General features: G+C 37.7%; 1 protein-coding gene across 1 annotated transcript in view; it reads left to right on the plus strand.

Moving 5' to 3' along the window:
* Positions 1 to 21,378, plus strand: part of LOC126260255 (serine/threonine-protein kinase Genghis Khan) — a 325,774-nt gene that overhangs the window by 144,928 nt on the left and 159,468 nt on the right. The window contains exons 10-12 of the mRNA XM_049957581.1: positions 5,825 to 5,946; positions 8,386 to 8,472; positions 16,429 to 16,571. Coding sequence (XP_049813538.1) covers positions 5,825 to 5,946; positions 8,386 to 8,472; positions 16,429 to 16,571 — 352 coding nt within the window. The remainder of the gene's footprint in view (positions 1 to 5,824; positions 5,947 to 8,385; positions 8,473 to 16,428; positions 16,572 to 21,378) is intronic.

Genomic DNA, 21,378 nt, shown 5'->3' on the forward strand with positions numbered 1-21,378 from the left:
GCTTGCTCAATATACAGATTGAATAACATCGGGGAGAGGCTACAACCCTGTCTCACTCCCTTCCCAACCACTGCTTCCCTTTCATGCCCCTTGACTCTTATAACTGCCATCTGGTTTCCATACAAATTGTAAATAGCCTTTCACTCTCTGTATTTTACCCCTGCCACCTTTAGAATTTGAAAGAGAGTATTCCAGTCAACATTGTCAAAAGCTTTCTCTAAGTCTACGAATGCTAGAAACATAGGTTTGCCTTTCCTTAATCTTTCTTCTAAGATAAGTTGCAAGGTCAGTATTGCCTCACGTGTTCCAACATTTCTACAGAATCCAAACTGATCTTCCCCGAGGTCCGCTTCTACCAGTTTTTCCATTCGTCTGTAAAGAATTCGCGTTAGTATTTTGCAGCTGTGACTTATTAAACTGATAGTTCGGTAATTTTCATATCTGTCAACACCTGCTTTCTTTGGGATTGGAATTATTATATTCTTCTTGATGTCTGAGGGTATTTCGCCTGTCTCGTACATCTTGCTCACCAGATGGTAGAGTTTTGTCAGGACTCGCTCTCCCAAGGCCGTCAGTAGTTCTAATGGAATGTTATCTACTCCCGGGGCCTTGTTTCGACTCAGGTCTTTCAGTGCTCTGTCAAACTCTTCACACAGTATCTTATCTCCCATTTCATCTTCATCTACATCCTCTTCCATTTCCATAATATTGTCCTCACGTACATCAGCCTTGTATAGACCCTCTATATACTCCTTCCACCTTTCTGCTTTCCCCTCTTTGCTTAGAACTGGGTTTCCATCTGAGCTCTTGATATTCATGCAAGTGGTTCTCTTTTCTCCAAAGGTCTCTTTAATTTTCCTGTAGACTGTATCGATCTTAGCATACTGTTTTCAATTTTTAGTATATGTTGATCTAAACTACTAAAGTTCTGTTCCATTCTTTCTGGTACAACTTTCTGTTCAACTCTGACATCATCAACATTCTTCGTTTGTTGTACAGATTGGGCCATGAACACATTTTCCAAAACAATAAATTTATCTTCTAATACATTGACTTTTTCATTCACACTTTTTAATCCCTCTGACATCCTATTTTTCAGTTCCAAAACCTGATTGTTTAGTTGGTCTACTTGGTATTGTACCCTGCCCATTTTATCATTGTTTTCATATTGTATTTCCGTTAACTGATCATTGACTGCACTAAATTTGCTATTGTTATCTCTTTTTATCAGAGTAACTGCACTCAATTTTGCGAAAATCAACTGCATAATATCAGTTTACACTTTTTCTATGCTTTCTACACTTTCACTTAGTTCAAACATGTCTAAGCTGTGTCCTACAGCTTTCACTTCATCACCACTACACTTGTCTCTATTCGTTTTGCTGGCAGTTACACGAGTCCACCAAGAAGAATTAATTTCACAAATGTTTTGTACTTATCTTTTCTGATATCCTTCGTCACAGTTGTGAAGCCCCGTTTCAATTCATCTGGTCCATCATTGTTGATATTATATGAAATTCTTGTCACTGTTGATACAACTTTGTTGGGCAGTCATCTGGTCTTCTTTTGTTGAGTAATTGGAGCTTCCGAATCTTCACTTACATAAAAAGTGCAAATACACGTATCCAAAATCCATTCTTCTTCTGCGACAGACAAAACTTTGTTATCAGTCAACAGATCCCGGCCAACACCATAACTTATAATTTTATCCTCCCATACATCACTGCTTAAGTTAGTGTCTTAGCATCTTCACTATTTTTCAAGATTACAAAAGAAGAACTTTTTACTTATCTTGATTATCTCGTTGTTGTTGTTGATGGCTCAAAATCTTGTCTAGGGGAACTATCTTGCATCTGAAAATTTCAATTTCTTAGGTTGATGACAAAATAACTGTTGAAGAGTTACCTGTTGCTATGAATATCTCTTTATTTTATCCCATTCTTCTAAATCACACCGACTTTTTTTTATAATTTCCATATTCAGAAAACCAGTAAGTCTATTGTTGTTGCCAAGTTTAGCAAAATACGTGCATTTCCATCTGAGGCATGCCCATCGCTACTTTAGATTCTGCAGTACTCACAATTTCCAAAAAGATTACAAAGCAAAAGCGTTTACAAACTTTCTCGACAGGAGAAGACTCTTTACCAAATTATATCATTATTTCATAAATAAATCCAGAAACAAATTTAATAATTAGCATTTGATTGTGCAATTACTAATAAGAATTTTAAGTGTACCAGAAATTTTGTAATTTCTATTAGTCTTAATAGAAGAGTAATTTTAACTGTTAGTACAAACCCAGTCATCCTGGCTGTCCTATTTTGAAGATACCAACCATTGCCTAGATTGTCTGAAATCTGTGCCTGTCCCAATCCCACCACAAACCTTGCTTGTCACCACTGATGCCATCTCCCTTTACACCAGTATCCCCCACATACATTGTCTGTCTGCTGCTGAGCATTTCCTCAGTCAGTGCCCACCTGATTCCTAACCTATGACATCCTTCTTGCTCACCTTAATCAACTATATACTTGCCATCAACTACTTTACCTTTGAGGAGCAGACTTATAAACAGATAGGGCTATAGCGATGGGAACCAGGATGGCTCCTTCCTATGCCAACTTTTTCATGGGTCACTTGGAGGGGGCTTTCCTGGCATCCATAAGCCTTCAGTCCTTGGTTTGGTTTAGATACATTGATGGCATCTTTGCCATATGACTAATGGTGAGGCTGACCTGTTAATATTCCTGGAATGTCTAAATACCTTCTACCTATTAAATTACACATGGACCTATTCTGAATCCCATGTTACTTTCCTTGTTGTTGATCTTGTCCTCGCCGTAGACCAGCTACACGTTTCTGTCCACATTAACCTACTAACAAACAACAGTACTTACAAACAACAGTACTTACAAACAACAGTACTTACAAACAACAGTACTTACAAACAACAGTACTTACATTTCAACAGTTGCCATCCTTTCCATGTCAAATGTTCCGTCCCATACAGCCTTGGCATTTGAGGCAAACGTATTTGCTCGGATGCAGGCTCTTTACAGCAGTACACCACCATTCTCACCTCAGCCTTCACTGGATGTAATTAACCCACCAGCCTAGTTTAGAAGCGGATTTCCTGGGCCATCACATCCAATACTGGTACTGCTGATCCCTCCAGAAAGCAGCTTTGGAGCACACCACTCAGTTTTATCCTGGTCTTGATAGTATTAATCAGCTACTTCAACAAATCCATTACTTCCTAAAATCGTGCCCTGAAATGAGATCGATTCTGTCTGAGATTTTGCCCCCACCACACCTAGAAGAGCTTTTCATCAGCCCCCCCAACCTCTGCAATACCCTCGTCAGAACCCATGCTCCTTTTGTCCCTATCTCTCTACCCTATCACTCCAACCCCTGTGACTGTCCCCACCTCAAGATTTACCGTATGCACCCTTCTACCACCACCTGTACCAGCCCTGTAACTTGAAAAACATATGCTATCAAAGGGAGAGCCACCTGTGAAATGACATGTCATATACTGGCTGTTTTGTAAACACTGTTTGGCCTTTTTACACCAGCGTGACTACCACCAAGTTACTTGTTAGGATGAGTGGGCATAGGCAGAGGGTATACACCTGCAACACATGATATCCTTTGCACAGCATGCTCTACAATGTTACAGTCATGACCTCGTGCCTGTTTCACCGCATGTGCCATCTGGATTCTTTCCCCAGACACCAGTTTCCCAGAGCTCCGCAGGTGGAAACTAGCGCTACAAGGTGTCCTTGGTTCTCGCCACCCACATGGCCTTAATTTATGTTAATTCCTTCTATCTCAGCATTTCTTCACAGTAACTACTCCTTTCTTCACTCCATTTTAGTTTTCTACATCTTCATTTTGTGACCTGTGTATTTTTCACCGTCCCCCCTCCCACCAGTGTTACATGCAATGCACTTTGCTGTGTGCTCATATTAACTCATGCACGATGTTTCAGCAGTAATGTCTGTCTCACATATTACCCTATCTTCCACCTTTAAGATCTCAGGTTTTCAAATCTCATATAGAGCAATCCCAACAATCAGTCTTTCCTTCTCATCCCGTCCGGTAAGTTCTGTATGACTTTTCCGAACTGTACTCCTTTCCCTAAACCTCTCCTTCTCCGTCACCCCTCAGGCTTCCTCTTCAACTCATCTGCCGGAAGAAGGAGCCACTGGCTCCGAAAGCTTGCATAAGTTCAACTGTGTGCGTGTGCGTGCGCGTGTGTGTGCGTGTGCGCGGGTGTAGGCGTGCGTGTGCATGCATGTTCTCTTTTTTTGTAATTGCCTCTCCATCAAGTATCAAAAATTCATGGGGATTTGAACTGTTTGGTTGGAAATTTGGCACTTGATTATTTGATTATGCATTCATAGTCATGTGAAACATACACACAATTATTAGGTCTACAAATTTGCTTCCACCATTTTGCTATAGACAGCAGTAGCAGCAAGTAGCAGTGCAGTTGGTAGGTAATAAGTGTCATGAGATAAGCTTAGGCATTTGTAAACATAACGCTATCAGAATATCAGTGGATTTGTGATTGCTTCATAATGTTGTTCTAGATTGAATATGTCAGCTTATGAGTCCAATTCTAGTCATTTGTAGGAAGTTTTAATTTCCTGCTTTAACGTGAGGAAATCTGTGGCTGAGGATTCTAAAATGCTGTCTAAGACTTACAGTGAGACACCTATTAGTGAAAGAACATGTAGAGAATAGCTCCGATGCAACAAGAATGGTGATTTTAATGTCAAAGACAGGCATGGCAGTGGAAAAGAGAAGGTTTTAGAAGCTACTGAAACTGGTGGGAACAATCACAGGAGATCATTAACAAAAGCAGTTTATGCATTCGACTGAGCACTGAAAGACAAACTGCCACAATTGAGAGACAGACATGAAACGGTGGTTTTTCAGCATGACAATGCTCGTTCCCATGTTGAAATTGGAAGCCCTACACCGCCTCTCAGATTCTCCATTGCTCCCTCTGACTACCAATTTTTTCGGTCAGTGGCACACAGCTTGGCTGACAAACACCTACAGACACGTGAACAAGTGCAAAATTGTATCGATTCATGGGTCACCTTAAGAGGTGGTCAGTTCTTCCACTGTGGGATTCTCATGCTGCCCATTAGATGGGAAAAAGTAGCAGCCAGTGATGGCCACCACTTTGAATCATAAATTTTTTGTAAGTTTTTTGCACGAACTTTGAGAAAAAAAACAACTGAAGCGAAGTTGTAGACCTAATACTTTTCTCCAGTTTTTTCTTTGTTTTGTCAAAGTCTTTGTAACTCGCAAAAAGAATTAACACATCAAAGTGCCCAAACCCATTTGGATTAAGAGAAATTGAGTGATTATGTGTTAGCAGTTGTGTCCATGACAACCATAACAACAAACCTACAAATTTTTTATTGCAGGGGATAAAGATTCATTTGCATATTTGAACAAGATGCTACAAACTGCATTGGCTTATTTCTTTGCTTTCCCTTCATAATACTTGTACACCATCTACCAACTGGGGCTGAAAACCACATGAGCTAATGACTTGTGTTTTTGCAGTCACTACACATTTTTTATGGGACTTCATACTTATGAAGATTTGTCAGACTAATGTGATTTCTACATGCACTGTGTGTTGACTCCAGATGAGTCCATCAATGTCATAAAATGTTATGAATATTTAGATGTGATGATTTAGTAATCCCAATCCTCTAGGTGGATATTAATGTTAAAAAGATGCGTGTCAGGTCCTCTACAACTCCATTATTTAATTCGTATTTCAATTTTTTCCCTTCAGCTCAGTTTCTGATCTGGGTTGTATACCAGCACATGGAATCACACCTTCAGAAAGACTTGAAGTTGAAAAACGAATCTTAGATTTGGAAGAAGAAAACTTAAGGCTTACAAAACTTCTGTCTGGTACGTTCCATATGTTGCGTTGCCGTAATTTATCTTATAGTAATTGTTACCATATGTTATTAGTGTTCATGTATTAGCATACTTATTAGCAAATAAGCATCACATCTGAATGAAATTGGACATCTTGTGTCATTATAGAAGATGGATAAGCTGTTTATATTTTGATTCTATTGACTGAGAATACATTGAAAGATAGGTTTGATTTTCCAGGGATGAAGTTTATGACAGGTAAGAAAAATAGTAGTTATATACATAGAAATAAAACCAAGTGGTGGCTTTTTAGGTTAAAATATATGCCCAAGCAGAACTCATATTAATCCGGTGTTTTTAGTAGTCACCAGACTCAGTTACACAGTTACAGACCTTGAAAGGAGAGAAAAGTGACAGCCATGCTATACTATTGTTAGAGGTGACTTAAATATACATGATTGCCTGGAACTGCTGAGAATTCTTTGCTGACAGTACATACAAACATTTTCGAATAACTACCTGAAGCAATTATTATGATGGCCAAAACACAACAGAACTGCTTAAAATCTCTTAGTGCACATACAGACATAATTTTGTTGGTACTGCAAGCAGTTAGAAGTATGTTAAGAGCCATGCTATTGTATGATAATAATGATTACAAAATGGAAAAAAAGTCGAGAAGGCATAGGGAGAATTTCAATGTTTGTACAAATTTAGAAACCTTGGTGTACAAAATCAAAGACAAATTTATAAACCTTGATGTACAAAATCAAAGAAAAATTTATAAACCTTGGTGTACAAAATCAAATGCCTCCCAGCTGTTCCCAAACTTTCTTGAGCTGAAAAAATTGAAGTTAACTACTTAATAATCATGAGCCACAATCTGTGATTGTGTTGTCCCAGACTTATGTTTGGGAGTGCGGTGGGTGTCAGAAGACATAAGTGGTTAGGAAACATTGAATATTCTCATCCAAACTACATAATAGGAATCAGGCAGTCTTAAGAAATGTTAGATACACTTCTGTGATGTTAGAAATTTGTAATGAGAACTTACAGTAACAGCTCCCTTGTGCTGGAGTGACAGAGTGAGTTGTTATGTAAGATGAATTTTTCCTGGATCAAGGAAGAGGTGATATGAGGCTTAAAGTCATATAATGAGGTTAGCATGTTGAAAGAAGAGTGTTTGTAAGCCATTTCTCTCATATTGTTATGTCCAGAGAGAGAGAGAGAGAGAGAGAGAGAGAGAGAAACACAGTCGAGGATTATTGTCTTTATGTGTAGTGGAAGAACTGCAGGGTAATAAGTAACAGGGAAAAATTAGATTAATTTTCTCACAGTCATATGCTAACAACATTATGAAGGTAAGGATTCTGAAAAACAATTGATACCATTACCAGTAATTAGATATTTTTTATTCATACATATGTAGCCCTTTCACTCGTGGGTATGGAAGAATATTCTGTGATTGTGTTGTCTCAGACTTATGTTTTGGTCCATTTGTAATGGTTTCACAAAGTTTAATCTTGTCGTAGGATTATTATTACTTGCTCAACTTAAGTTGGAATTCAGAAGACTTGCCCTTCTTTCAAATGTAGTACTCTTTTTACCTAATTAGAAATGAGAAACAGTAAAAATTTGGCACCTTTTATTGTACCACATATAAATGTTTCTTCTTATTTCATTCATAAGTGCAGCTTCGTAGTACATTAACAATAAATTAAAGTCTTCCATTTTCTTTACTTAGGAGAGAGCTGATTTGATTGTCACTAAACAGTTCTGTATATTGTTTCTTGTATTTATAGAAGAAAACTGTTAAGTTATAGTTCTTAATTGTTAGATATTACTTTTTTACAGTCCAAAGCTTTACATTTCTGTTAATAGTCTTTATACCAGGCTGATATTTTATCAAGATCAAACTGCATTCACTGCAATTTTTATCAAATAAATCTTCATCATAGAAAACCATATCATGTGTAAAAATGTTGACTTAGTACTATGTGGTTAGCCATTAATGTATAAAATATATTTTCTTTAGTAGATTACATTGCTTTACTAAGTTGAATGCCTTCCAAAGATGTTGGAACATCGAAACTGCATAGTTACCTTTACCCATTGGCATCAAAATATTATGTTGAAAATATTTTGCAGTACTATGCTAGGTCTTACACAAACAAAAATCAGTGTACTCTTTAAATCAAAAATACTAGATAATTAATCATTATTTCACAGTTAAAATAATGTTGCTCATGTAGATAATTTGTAATGACAAAGATGTTAAATTTGTGGTAAAAGCTTAAAATTTTTAAATGCTTACCATATGAATCTGATGCCTTTCAGTCAACAGCTCATAATGAAATCTAATAAAAGCTTGTGGAGAGAGTCAGTTACAGCTTGGTGAAAATATGCAAGTTAACATTGCTTTTGTTGTATTTTGGGTCTATGTAGTAATATTCACTTTATGTTTTGCAGGCAATGAGGAGGGAAGGTCAAGTGATGCAGGAAGTGCAATGAGGAAACTGCAAGATGAAATCAATATTTTGACAAAAAGGAACTGTGGTAAGTGAAATATATACGGTATACTGTCATGCAGTGATTACTTCTCAAGATAATAAATTAAAAATAACCATGTTAATCTTCCCGTGAGTTCAAAAAAAGCAAATCAGCCAAGCGAGCAACCCTCTTTGCTGTCCTCGCAAATGTTTCAAAGTATGTGACTTGGTTGTGCCATTGTCTGACCTATTTGGAAGTTTGAAATGTATATCTCTGTGGTGTGGTTGACTGATAGTACAATACAGAATTTTGTTTGGCTCATTGTGCATGAATGGAAGTGAGATGGTGAAACCTGATGCTGGAACATAGCGTACCCTACACAAATAACACCAGGAGGCACTGATCTTGACAGCTCGTTTGATAGATGGATCACTGTCAAAAGTGTCACATGTCTGCCCTCCATGAGACATGTTAAAGATGGCTGGAATTTAGGCCAGGATGTTGTCACAAGTCAATCATTCACTGAGTGGAGTGCCCTAGTGTCAAGAAACTTCACCACGTAATACTTGTAAACACTACGCGACACCCAATGTCATGCCAGTGTCATTTTCTGTCAGTTTTTTCTCCACAAATATTTTTTCATAAAGCATAAATCATAGGAAAGTTGTGAATATGTTGACACAAAAGCGGGTGTGAATTAATATTGTCAACATAGGAAATTGGATGGGAGCGATACAAAAAATCTTGTAAGTGGCGGGAAAATGTTAATTCTGGAAACATAATAGAAGGGGTATACTGTATTAATATAAATCTGGAAATGGTACAAACACATGCAGAGTTTGTGAGAAAATTGATACAATCAGACTTGATGACCAGTACAGTTTAGTTTCTCTGTGCGAATGAAGTGACATCAACATTCCAAAACTTTGACAAGGACAACATTGTGTTAAGACAGGTGTGGGAAAAAGGCCAGGAGGGGGGGTGGGGGGGAGACAACAACACCGCAGCATGAGACAAAAATCTGAGATACTTCACTGTTCCCACAGAGGCTTTGGGGACACCAGAACATTTCGTTAAAAATTGGGACTGGCCTGGAAAAATCAGGATGAATGGTCCTGGAAAAATTGGGATGAATGGGAACCCTACTCATGTCATCGTATTAGGATTTGTTATAAATGAGCTGGCCATGATTAGAATAAACAGGAACACTTTTAATGTAGACCAAGGGTACACACTTGGTACGGTATGGATTCAGGCCTGCAAGGAAACAATAGCGCCAGTTTCAAATCTGATGCACGTGCCTTTTGCTACCTGATGTGATTGGTCCTGTTGCAGATCAGAGCTGCTACAAACTACGCAACTCACCTTCCGCACACACTTCATTTTGGCCCTCTCAGATTAGTTCCTAATGCTGCAGTAGTGCCCATATAAGCAGAACGCCATGCCAGTCCCAGCAGTCAGTGGTTTTATACTCCTGATGATGAAGGCAAAGATAGCCATTGAAAGCTTGAGTGTTTTATTTAAAAGGAAGCAGCTTGTAAGCCAAGAAGATTTTATTCAAGAAAGGCTGTCTGTTTTGCAATTTCTTCCAGACTCACCCCACCGATTAAACTTTATTTATTTATTTTAATGAGTAGTAACACATATACATCCTATTTTCACAATGCACATTTTAACATGAAAGCTTTTTTGGGGATGGTACTGTGTTATATTATAAAACCCTACTGCTGGTCAATGATCAAACCAATGTTACGGCCATGCTTACATTGGCCTCCTCCTGGGTCTACTGGTGTGTATTTGCTGTCCAGTCACTGAGTTTTTGTCAAGACAGCTCATGGGGCATGACATTATGGGGAAAAAAAACACATTGGTATGGTTGGTATCTAGTGGTGGAAAGAGTGGGAAAGTTTATTATGGCTTGTTGTGCCATGATTGATTGTCATCAGTGAAAGGTATGTAGACTCATGTTTTCCTCATGCTGGATGTTGACTGCATGACAGCAGTTATTTGCTGGTAATCCTCATGTGTCATATTAGTGTAGCCTATTAGGCTTGCACTATCCTGGCTACCAGCCATCAGAACCCAAGTCCATCCTCTCTGTTGATGCTACTAGGGTGTTTTTAATTAAATATTGTCATGGCTTCTGTGATTTTGAGTTTCACCATCTCTGGTTGCTTGGCAAGCATGCAGGTTTCTTCCTCTTTCGGTGGCAAATGAAACTGAGTTAACAACAGAGATATAACTGTGTAGTTGAGCTTCTGTTCAGTAGTAAAGTATGTCAAGATGAGAATAAAATGTTAATGTTATTGTAAATGGCAAAATTAAATGTATCAATTATGTAATAGTCAGTGAAAGTGTAATGTGACCCCCTTTTCTTACCAGAGGTTCTTTGTTAACTTGCCAGCACAAGTTTAGAAGAAAAAAGAATCTTGCCAACACAAGTTCAGAAGAAAAAAAAAAAAATACCCAAACACGATACTACAAAATGAAAGACAACATTCAACAACATTGGCACTGACACAGCTACTGCGCTGTTGCTGTATTTTTCCTCAAAGACTGGCAAAACACACATTGTAAACTGACTGCCGAAGACTTGAAGCTTCAAGTAATTTAAACTTGGGCTGCTGTAGTAATTGTGGAAAGTAAAAGTAAGAAGAAAATGGGATTAAAAAAGTGGATAAATGGCCAGTGAAGGTCATGGACAGGAAACAGAAATAAGTGAAAGGAGATATATTGGCATATACAGTAAAACAAGAAATATGCAAACAGGGAAAGTAGTGGACTTGGATCAAGATCCAATTTGAATCTGTCTTCGTTTATATTCTCATTTTAATAATGGTTCCTGGAGAAGAAACATTTGTCACAGTTCGTGCTGACATTCTAAGAACTAGTACTTTATCATACGTGAGAACTTACAAGAACTTAATTTTATGATAAAAGTGTGTAGCTCATGTGAAAGGCACACATTTACAACATTCTCCAAAAGCGAAATGTCAGTTCAAGGTGAATGGTCTCTCATTAAATTCCAGTAAGACCAGCTTTATTCAATTCTGTACAAAAACAGAAAAAGAGAGTGAGATAAGTGTGACATGTGGTAATCAACCAATAGTTAGAATGGAAACAACAAAATTTCTTGGAGTGCACATTGACAAGAAAATGAACTGGTCTTCACATATTATTGATCTCTGTAAGAGGCTTAGCTCTGCTACCTATGCTTTACGGGTTGTCACTACATGTGTTGAACCTAACACTGCAAAAGTGGCATATTATGGCTACTTTCATTGTCTCATTTTTTGGGGCAACCAGCCATTAGCAAGGAAAGTGGTCATTGCACAGAAGCGAGCTTTAAGAATTATATGTGGATTGCGCCCAAGAGACTCTCGTAGAAATAGTTTTCGTAATCTTAAAATATACACAACTACATGCCAATATATTTTTTCTCTCATGTGTTTTGTTTGTAAAAATATAGATATATTTCAACCAAACAGTAATTATCATGAGCATAACACACATAGGAAGAATGACATACACAGTGAACTCAGAAATTTGAGCTTGGTACAAAAGGGTGTCCACTACACTGGAGCAAAACTCTTCAATGCTCTTCCTCCCGAAATAAAGACAAAGATTCATAACAATAGTGAGTTTAAGAAAGCTCTAAAAATATTTCAGCTAGAAAAAGCTTTTTACAGTCTAGATGAATTTTTAACTAAATAAATTGTAATATTTTAATATTATATAATACAAGTTGACATAATGCCACTATGAATTTTATTTAACCTGAGCTCTGTATCTGTGGGTGCTCCGTATCTGTTTTCTGTAGTGTTTTAATGATTCTAAGAAAATATGTATTTTCTTTTTCTGTATTGCTGCCCAAAGAATTTACTGTTTAAATTTTTATATAATTATGTACTCAAATTTCTGTATATGCTATAAGATTATCAGATTGTATTTGTAAAAAACTGACTCGTTCCACGTCCTTGTGTATCCAACACAGTTGGACCTATGGAACACGAAATAAATCAAATCAAATCAAATCAAGTAATATTGACTATCTGCAGTTGTCATACACTTAAATCACGTTCTTGTATGTGCTTTCTTATATCACAAAATTTTGTGAGGTAACTGAATTTAAGCCTATAGGATACTTGTGGCATAACTACCTACTAGCAGAAAGCGATTCTTCCTCCATAGGAAGGCATCAGTATGAGGTATAAACTATACAACGCACAGAAGTGATTCATGGTAGCTGCAATGCCATACTGAACTTGCAGACATTTGATATTAAAAATTCTTTGGATTTGAATTGTGTCATTCAATTCAGAATCTTCAGATCCAGCGTGTCATCGTTCTTGTTGAGGCCTTTGTCTGCAAGCTGTAAACTGTGCAACATTGTAGAACTTTTCCAAATTTGGGAAGGCTATTACCCACATTTATTGCTGTAAATGTTCATGATTGGCTGGTCAGTGACATTGATGATTGGAGCAAGCATTTTTCATTGTCCAAGAGGCTGGAGGGTGGGGCTTGCGTGGTGCCTTCTTTTTGTTTATGTTTTCATGCCCAAGTGACATTTTTGTAGCACTGAGAGGAGGCAGCCAAGTCACAGGCAGGCTAAAGCCACTGTCATGATTAAAATTTATTTGGTTTTTGCATTGATGCAGTGCTTTTGCACAAATGAAAACATTAGCAAAGCCCATATCATGATCGTGTTTCGCTGCCTTCTGTTAAGGCTTACTTTCCTGAGGTAAACATTTCATTTGTACTATTTTACAATTTCTTAAACTCCACAAGCTGTTTCCCCTATGGAAGCTTTATCACACTTGCACCTCATTTCATGTTCCTCAGCAGTCGAAGCAATGTTAGCATTCATTTAGGCTTTGTACCATTTTTCAGAGCCCACTACATGATCATATTTGATACATGAGTTGTCTGTTAGTTACTTGGATAATGAGAGATCCATGTACAAGATGTACAACTTTGCCTCCGCCATTTTTTCCCCAACATTTGAGGCTTTAATGAAACAAATTGGTTACACATGTATCATTCAAAGTATTTTCCATCGTTGGCCGCTACTTTGCCCCATCTTTCGGGCAGTGTACGAATCCCGTGTCGAAAAAATTGTTCATCTTGTGAAGTGATCCACGAATCAATCCAATTTGTGACTTCTTCATGAGATCGCCAGTGTAGGTCAGCCAGGCCATGCGCCATTAATCTGAACAGGTGATAGTCAGAAGGAGCAATGTCTGGAGAATATGGCGGGTGGGGTAGGACTTCCCATTTTTAACAGTTCCAAGTACATTTTGACCTCTTTTGCAATGTGGGGTCGAGTGTTGTCGTGCTGCAAAATCACTTTATCGTGCCTCTCACTGTATTGCGGCTGTTTGCCTTTTAATGCTCTGCTCAAATTGATTAATTGTGTTCGATAACAAGCACCTGTGATTGTTTCACTTGGTTTTAACACTTCATAGTACACGACACCGAGCTGGTCCCACCTAATTCAGAGCATGATCTTGGAGCCATGAATATTCGGTTTGGCCATCAATGTGGAAGCATAGCCGGGATATCCCCATGGTTTTTTGCATTTAGGATTATCGTAACGAACCCATTTTTCGTCCCTGGTCACAGTGTGATGCAGAAATCCCTTCCATTTTTACCGCTGAAGCAACTGTTCAATACTGTATCTTCGAAAACATTCTATCTTCCACCACTATGCCGGTCTATGATGTTAAAATCACCATTCTTGAAGCGTTGAAACCACTCACGACATGTTCTTTCACTAATAGCATCCTTACCATACCTACTAGAGAGCATTTGATGAGACTCAGCCGCTCTTTTCTTCATGTTGAAACAAAACAGTAACACCTCCCACAAATGACAAGAATTAGGCTCGTAAACTGACATTTTCAATCAAGAACAACTTTATGATGCAGACACAAATTGACTAATGTTTGAATGAGTTACGTTGACCGAGGTCCAAGCTAACTGCCTGACGTCTGCGATCTGTTTCTTTCGACCGCTACTTGCCGTTGTCATCACCTATTGCTTGGCAAACGGGGGAAGCAAAGTTGTACACCTTGTAACTAGCATAGCTCTAATCTGTTCTTATGTAGACATTTTAGCTCATAATCAGTATAAATATCATCTGTGACCCAGTATCAACTGTCTAGATTTGGATGACTTTTCATGACGGCTTTTGGCCACAGTATACAACCACATGCATGGTTGATGCTGTTAGTATTATTTATGGAGAGTAAACATAATTGTAAGCACTTTGAAACAGGACATAAGGTAACTCTTGTCAGATTTCAAATTTCTAGGCATTAACCATGAATCAGTAACAGTAGTAATAATAAGAAGGAGTAATAATAATAATAATAATTATTATTATTATTATAAGGGAAAACACACTAAACAAGAATATTACATATTGGATAACCACAGCGACTGCATAGAAACGATGTAAAAAACAGATTCTTATAAATATCTAGGATACAGACAAAAAATAGGAATAGATAATACAAATATTAAAGAAGAACTAAAAGAAAAATATAGACAAAGGACTAACAAAAATACTGAAAATAGAATTGACAGCAAGAAACAAGACGAAAGCTATAAATACCTATGCTATACCAATATTGTCCTACTCATTTGGAGTAGTGAAATGGAGTAACACAGACCTAGGAGCAGTCAATACACTTACACGATCACAATGCCACAAATATAGAATACATCACATACATTCAGCAACAGAAAGATTCACATTAAGCAGAAAGGAAGGAGGAAGGGGATTTATCAACATAAAAACCTACATTACGGACAGGCAGACAATTTAAGAAAATTATTTATAGAACGAGCAGAAACTAGCAAAATACACAAAGCAATCACTCATATAAATACATCGGCTGCACCATTGCAATTTCATAACCACTTCTACAACCCTTTAGATCACATAACATCAACAGATACGAAGAAAGTAAATTGGAAAAAGAAAACACTACATGGCAAGCACCCGTACCATCTAACACAGCCACACATCGATCAAGATGCATCCAACACATGGCTAAGAAAAGGCAATATATACAGTGAGACGGAAGGATTCGTGATTGCAATACAGGGTCAAACAATAAACACCTGATATTACAGCAAGCATATTATTAAAGGTCCCAATACCACAACAGATAAATGCAGACTTTGCAAACAACAAATAGAAACAGTAGATCACATCACAAGCGGATGTACAATACTAGCAAATACAGAATACCCCAGAAGACACGACAATGTAGCAAAAATAATACATCAGCAACTTGCCATACAACATAAACCAATTAAACAACGCTTTCCCACATACAAGTATGCACCACAAAATATACTGGTGAATGATGAATACAAATTATACTGGAACAGAACCATTATAACTGATAAAACAACACCACATAACAAACCTGACATCATACTCACCAATAAAAAGAAGAAATTAACACAACTAATCAAAATATCCATACCCAATACAACAAATATACAGAAGAAAACAGGAGAAAAAATTGAAAAATACATCCAACTGGCTGAGGAAGTCAAAGACATGTGGCATCAGGATAAAGTTGACATCATACCAATTATACTATCAACTACAGGAGTCATACCACACAATATCCACCAGTACATCAATGCAATACAGCTACATCCAAACGTATATATACAACTACAGAAATCTGTAATTATTGATACATGTTCAATTACCCGAAAGTTCCTAAATGCAATGTAATATATAGCATACAGTTAAAAGGAAGTCACACTTGATCAAGGTCTCCGTCACTTTCCATTTTTAACCAGATATAATGTCTGAGACAGGAAAGAGAAATAATAATAATTTGAAAAATAATTTTCATGCCAAATCATGATGACAGAAAAGAAAATTCATATACCAGTACTTATATTATAATCTATGTCTTCAACAATTTTGTGGTATCCACACTATATCTCTTATTGTCAAACCTATCTTATACATTTGTAAAAAAATAATTTCAGAGTTGGAAGATAAAATGAAAGATCTTCAACAGATAACAAATCAGAGGAAAGACCTTGGCACTGAAAGTGATCTGCAACAAAAAATAAAAGACCTTGAAAAGAACGTCAGGATCCTAAAGCAGGAAAGAGACGAAGCTCAGAAGGTATGTCAAGCAACCGTTAGTAATGATACAATGCATTTACTTGTCATTGATGTATCTTGTGTTTCAATACTGTATGCTTATAGGATATCTGCATTACAAGACAAGACAAAATTTTGTGTGTGTGTGTGTGTGTGTGTGTGTGTGTGTGTGTGTGTGTGTGAGGCGGGGGGAGGCGTGTGTGTGTGCATGTGCACGTTTTAATAAATTCTGGTGAGAGAAAGATTTGTTTCCCAGTTACCTTGGAAACTCCATTGTATGGTAAAGTGGAAGGATTATATACTCAATATATTGCTCTTTGACATATTGTGGCACGGAGATTTGTACAAGACAAATAGACATTAAACTCTTACTCATAACAGACTGGAAATTTGTAAATGTCGTATGCATTACAGAACACTGGCTGAAATCAGACCAAATTTGCTCAGTCAACATACCTGGTTACACTAGCATCCAAATATTGCAGAAAAGGTCAGAAAGATGGAGATGCTGCCATATTTATAATAAAGTCTGTGAAATACAGAAGTTTCAACCAGTTTGGTTGTTTAAATGCAGACAGGATTTTGAGCTAGTTGCTATTGAAATTTGAGAAACAATTATAATTATTGCGTGCTGTTACCATTCTCCAACAGACATTGTATACCAGATTTACAAGTTGTAAGTCGAGGTTATCTTCCCAAATTTGTCACTCAAAAAATACAGATTCGTCTTGTATTTCACAGAGCAAACTGTTGCTGCTTAGGCAACACTTTTACAGCATTTGATAAAGTATATAAGGGTCTTCTTACATTTACATATGAAGTTTTGCATGTTGAGATCACATGCAGATTTACTTTGAAGAATTTAGAATAGTGGGGCTAGGCAAACGATACTTACATTCAAACAGGCTCAAGATCTCACAATATGCTGAAGTGCACTATACAGTACCGATGGTGCTCGAACAATCAGGTGACATTTGACTCGCATAGTGCTAGTGCAAGGGATGCACAAGAAACTGTGAACTATCTGCTACTACAATGTAGTGCTGTGCTTAAAATTTGATAATTTTATGAAGAACAGGAGGAAATAGCATTAATTTCAGTCTTACAAACTCTTGTTGTATTTGAACAAGTTTGCACTAAAGGTTCTCGTACATATATGGATGCTCTATACAAATTTTGATGCTGCTTTTTAAGTAAAGGTTACATACAAAAGCAAAAAGTTGTCCCTTAAAAAAATTACTTGTTTCACAACCCAGCTCAATATTTTATTGGGTTGTGAGAGACCGTAATGATTTACTAAATGAGTTGCAAATGGGAAATACAGTCGTTGCTCACATGTTAGAATATTGGGATAAAAATTGTTATCAGCCTTAGCGCTCGATGATGACTTTCATATGGTCGAATGACTGCGATCTTTCATTTATGTATTACTTGCTGTTGTTACATGTTACCTGCAGCCTAGAAGATGTTGCAATCCGTTTTTCACAGTATTTCAAGCACAGAATTGCAGAAAGGGTGAAGGGAGGAACGGTGACAGCAGCATGGCTGAGAACTTGGATGAGTGCGGTACTGATATGGGGTGGGGGTGGGGGTGGGGGTGGGGGCTGAGGGGGGGGGGGGTTGATGAATGTGCAGCAAATATTATTGTGCTGCCAAGCAAGGGAATCTGTGCCATGTACTCTGGCATAAACATTTACCACATTTAAACAGCAGTTTGCCAGAATCAGTTTGTAGTTGGAATTAAAATGATTTTAAAATTTGACAAATTCTCTGCAATAGTATTCATTTCTTCAGGAGACAGTAAAAGTCTAGATACGGGCCAGTGGCATACTTAAGTGTTTCGTGCTGAAATGTTGTTGACATTTACCATGACCTATAACTTGAATGAAATGGGATGTCTCAGCCACTGTTTCTACACATTGTTACATTTCTCTTATCAGTATAGAAGCAAAATCTGATATGTTTTTCTTTGGGGGGGGGGGGGGGGGGGGAGACAAGCTGAGTTCTCAGGTCTCAAATCCCACTGTAACTGCAACATATTTGGCAGAAACTGCCAAGTATTTGTGACAACCAAGATATCAATTTCACAGTTGTGCTATTAGGATGATGATGATTATTATTACCACATATGACATAATTAGTAAACAATAAAGGTAGAAAAGAATGTGGTCCACAAATTAATGTAAACCATTTCTTTCTGTTTATTTTATTTCTCTTTGTATTATCAAAATGTAGCCACTCAAGAAATGGTATGAGTTTAAAATAGATATCATGTTTATAAACTATCTCTACCAGGTCACAGAACCTTTGGATACAGAAAGTAGTTACCATTCTGCCAAGTCCTCTACCTCACAAATGTCCTCCCTTCAGGCTGCAACAAAAATACACATTAAAGTAAGAAATTACAGTGGTGAAAATATGAAAACTTTCAGTGATTCCGTAACAGCAGAAAAATGGAATGAAGTATATCAAGCTGATGATAGTGGCCAAAAACATGGAATCTTTCTTAAATACATTCCTTTAACAGTTCAGTATTGCTTTTCTTCTCAAACTGAAACACATTAAATCAAAAGAACCCAAAAGGAAGCCATGGATAACGACTGGCATAATGATTTCCTATAGAAAGAAGAAAATTGCTGAAGTACTTAAAAAATAACAATCTCTTTTCCTCTCAAGAGAGATGTATTAAGCAGTATGTCAAAGTCCTTCAGAAAGTTATAGCACAAGCTAAGCAAACAGCAAATGAAACTATGTGGCAACATCCTCAAATGAAGCATAGGTGGTGTGGAGCATCATAAGAAATTAAACAAATCATAAGAAATTAAACAAATGAACATGTAAACACTACTGTGATCCACAACAACTCTAGAGTCACTGATCCACTAAAAGTTGCAAATGTATTCAACAGTCAAATGTATTCAACAGTTTCTATGGAAATATTGCAAAGAAACTATTATAAAGCAGCTACAACGCCACACCAAATATACGAAATAAAAAATTTTTGTAGCCTCTATATTCTTTTCAGAACCTAGTGCTGACGAAATTAAATGCAAAGATCCTCAAAAATAAACTCTCAGGAATTGATGACATTTCCAGGTTTTATCATTAAAAACTGCATAAATAAAACAACTGCCTCTACCTCTAACATGCACAGTTCACCATTGAAGAAGGGTGCATTTCCAGATTGTATGAAAGTGGCAAAAGTTAATTCTCTCTGATGCTCAACATAATTTCAGGAAAAATAAATACACAACAACTGTTAAATATGAGAACGTGCACTCCACCCTAAGTACTCTAGATAGAAAACAAAAAATAGTCGGGATCTTCTTAGATTTGTCAAATGCATTTGATGTCGTAGACAACATAATTCTAGTAGACTAATTGGTCATATGGCATCAGAGGCCCCCCTGTAAAATAGTTCAGCTCATATCTCACAAAAAGGAAACAGAGTAACAATAAAATACAATGATCAAGGCCATATTAAAACCTACTACTCTGACTATGACAATATTGCGTAAGATGTGTCCCATGGTTCAATGCATGGACAATTTCTGTTCCTTCTCTACATAAGTGAGTTATTGTTGAATGTCAGTGCCACCACTTGTACACTCTTTGCAGACGGTACTAGTGTCCTCACCAGCAGAAGAGAGTATGAACTGCAAGAGGCCATAACTGAAAAGACAGGTGGCTGGGTTACTGGTTTGACAGATGCAGCCTGATAGTCAACACAAAGAAAATCACTTACCTGCACTTCTGCCTGAGATCCTAGAAATTTGTACCTGATATGAAATTGCATGGCACTAACACCGCCCCCCCCCAATATATATATATATATATATATATATATATATATATATATATATATATATATATATATATATCTGAAACAAAGATGATGTGACTTACCAAATGAAACTGCTGGCAGGTCGACAGACACACAAACATACACACAAAATTCAAGCTTTCGCAACAAACTGTTGCCTCATCAGGAAAGAGGTAAGGAGAGGGAAAGACGAAAGGATGTGGGTTTTAAGGGAGAGGGTAAGGAGTCATTCCAATCCCGGGAGCAGAAAGACTTACCTTAGGGGGAAAAAAGGACGGGTATACACTCGCGCACACACACACACACATATACAGACACAAGCAGACACATCCTTTCGTCTTTCCCTCTCCTTCCTTCTTTCCTGATGAGGCAACAGTTTGTTGCGAAAGCTTGAATTTTGTGTGTGTGTTTGTGTTTGTTTGTGTGTCTATCGACCTGCCAGCGCTTTCGTTCGGTAAGTCACATCATCTTTCTTTTTAGATATATTTTGCCCACATGGAATGTTTCCCTCTATGGGATTACCTTGGTCAGCTTTCAGACAACACCACATACAAAGTTTATCAAGGTAATCCCATTCCTGATGTCCAGGCGGAGCTTCAAGGAATCCTCAGAACCTTAGGCCCCCTACAAAACCTTTCACCTGACTCCATCAACCTCCTGACCCCACTGACACCCCGCACCCCTACCTTCTACCTTCTTCCTAAAATTCACAAACCCAATCATCCCAGCCGCCCCATTGTAGCTGGTGACCAAGCCCCCACAGAACGTATCTCTGCCTACGTAGATCAACACCTTCAACCCATTACATGCAGTCTCCCATCCTTCATCAAAGACACCAACCACTTTCTCGAATGCCTGGAATCCTTACCCGATCTGTTACCCCCGGAAACCATCCTTGTAACCATTGATGCCACTTCCTTATACACAAATATTCCGCACGTCCAGGGCCTCGCTGTGATGGAGCACTTCCTTTCACGCCGATCACCTGCCACCCTACCTAAAACCT

This window comes from Schistocerca nitens, chromosome 5, assembly GCF_023898315.1.
Source record: "Schistocerca nitens isolate TAMUIC-IGC-003100 chromosome 5, iqSchNite1.1, whole genome shotgun sequence".
Lineage (NCBI taxonomy): Eukaryota > Metazoa > Arthropoda > Insecta > Orthoptera > Acrididae > Schistocerca > Schistocerca nitens.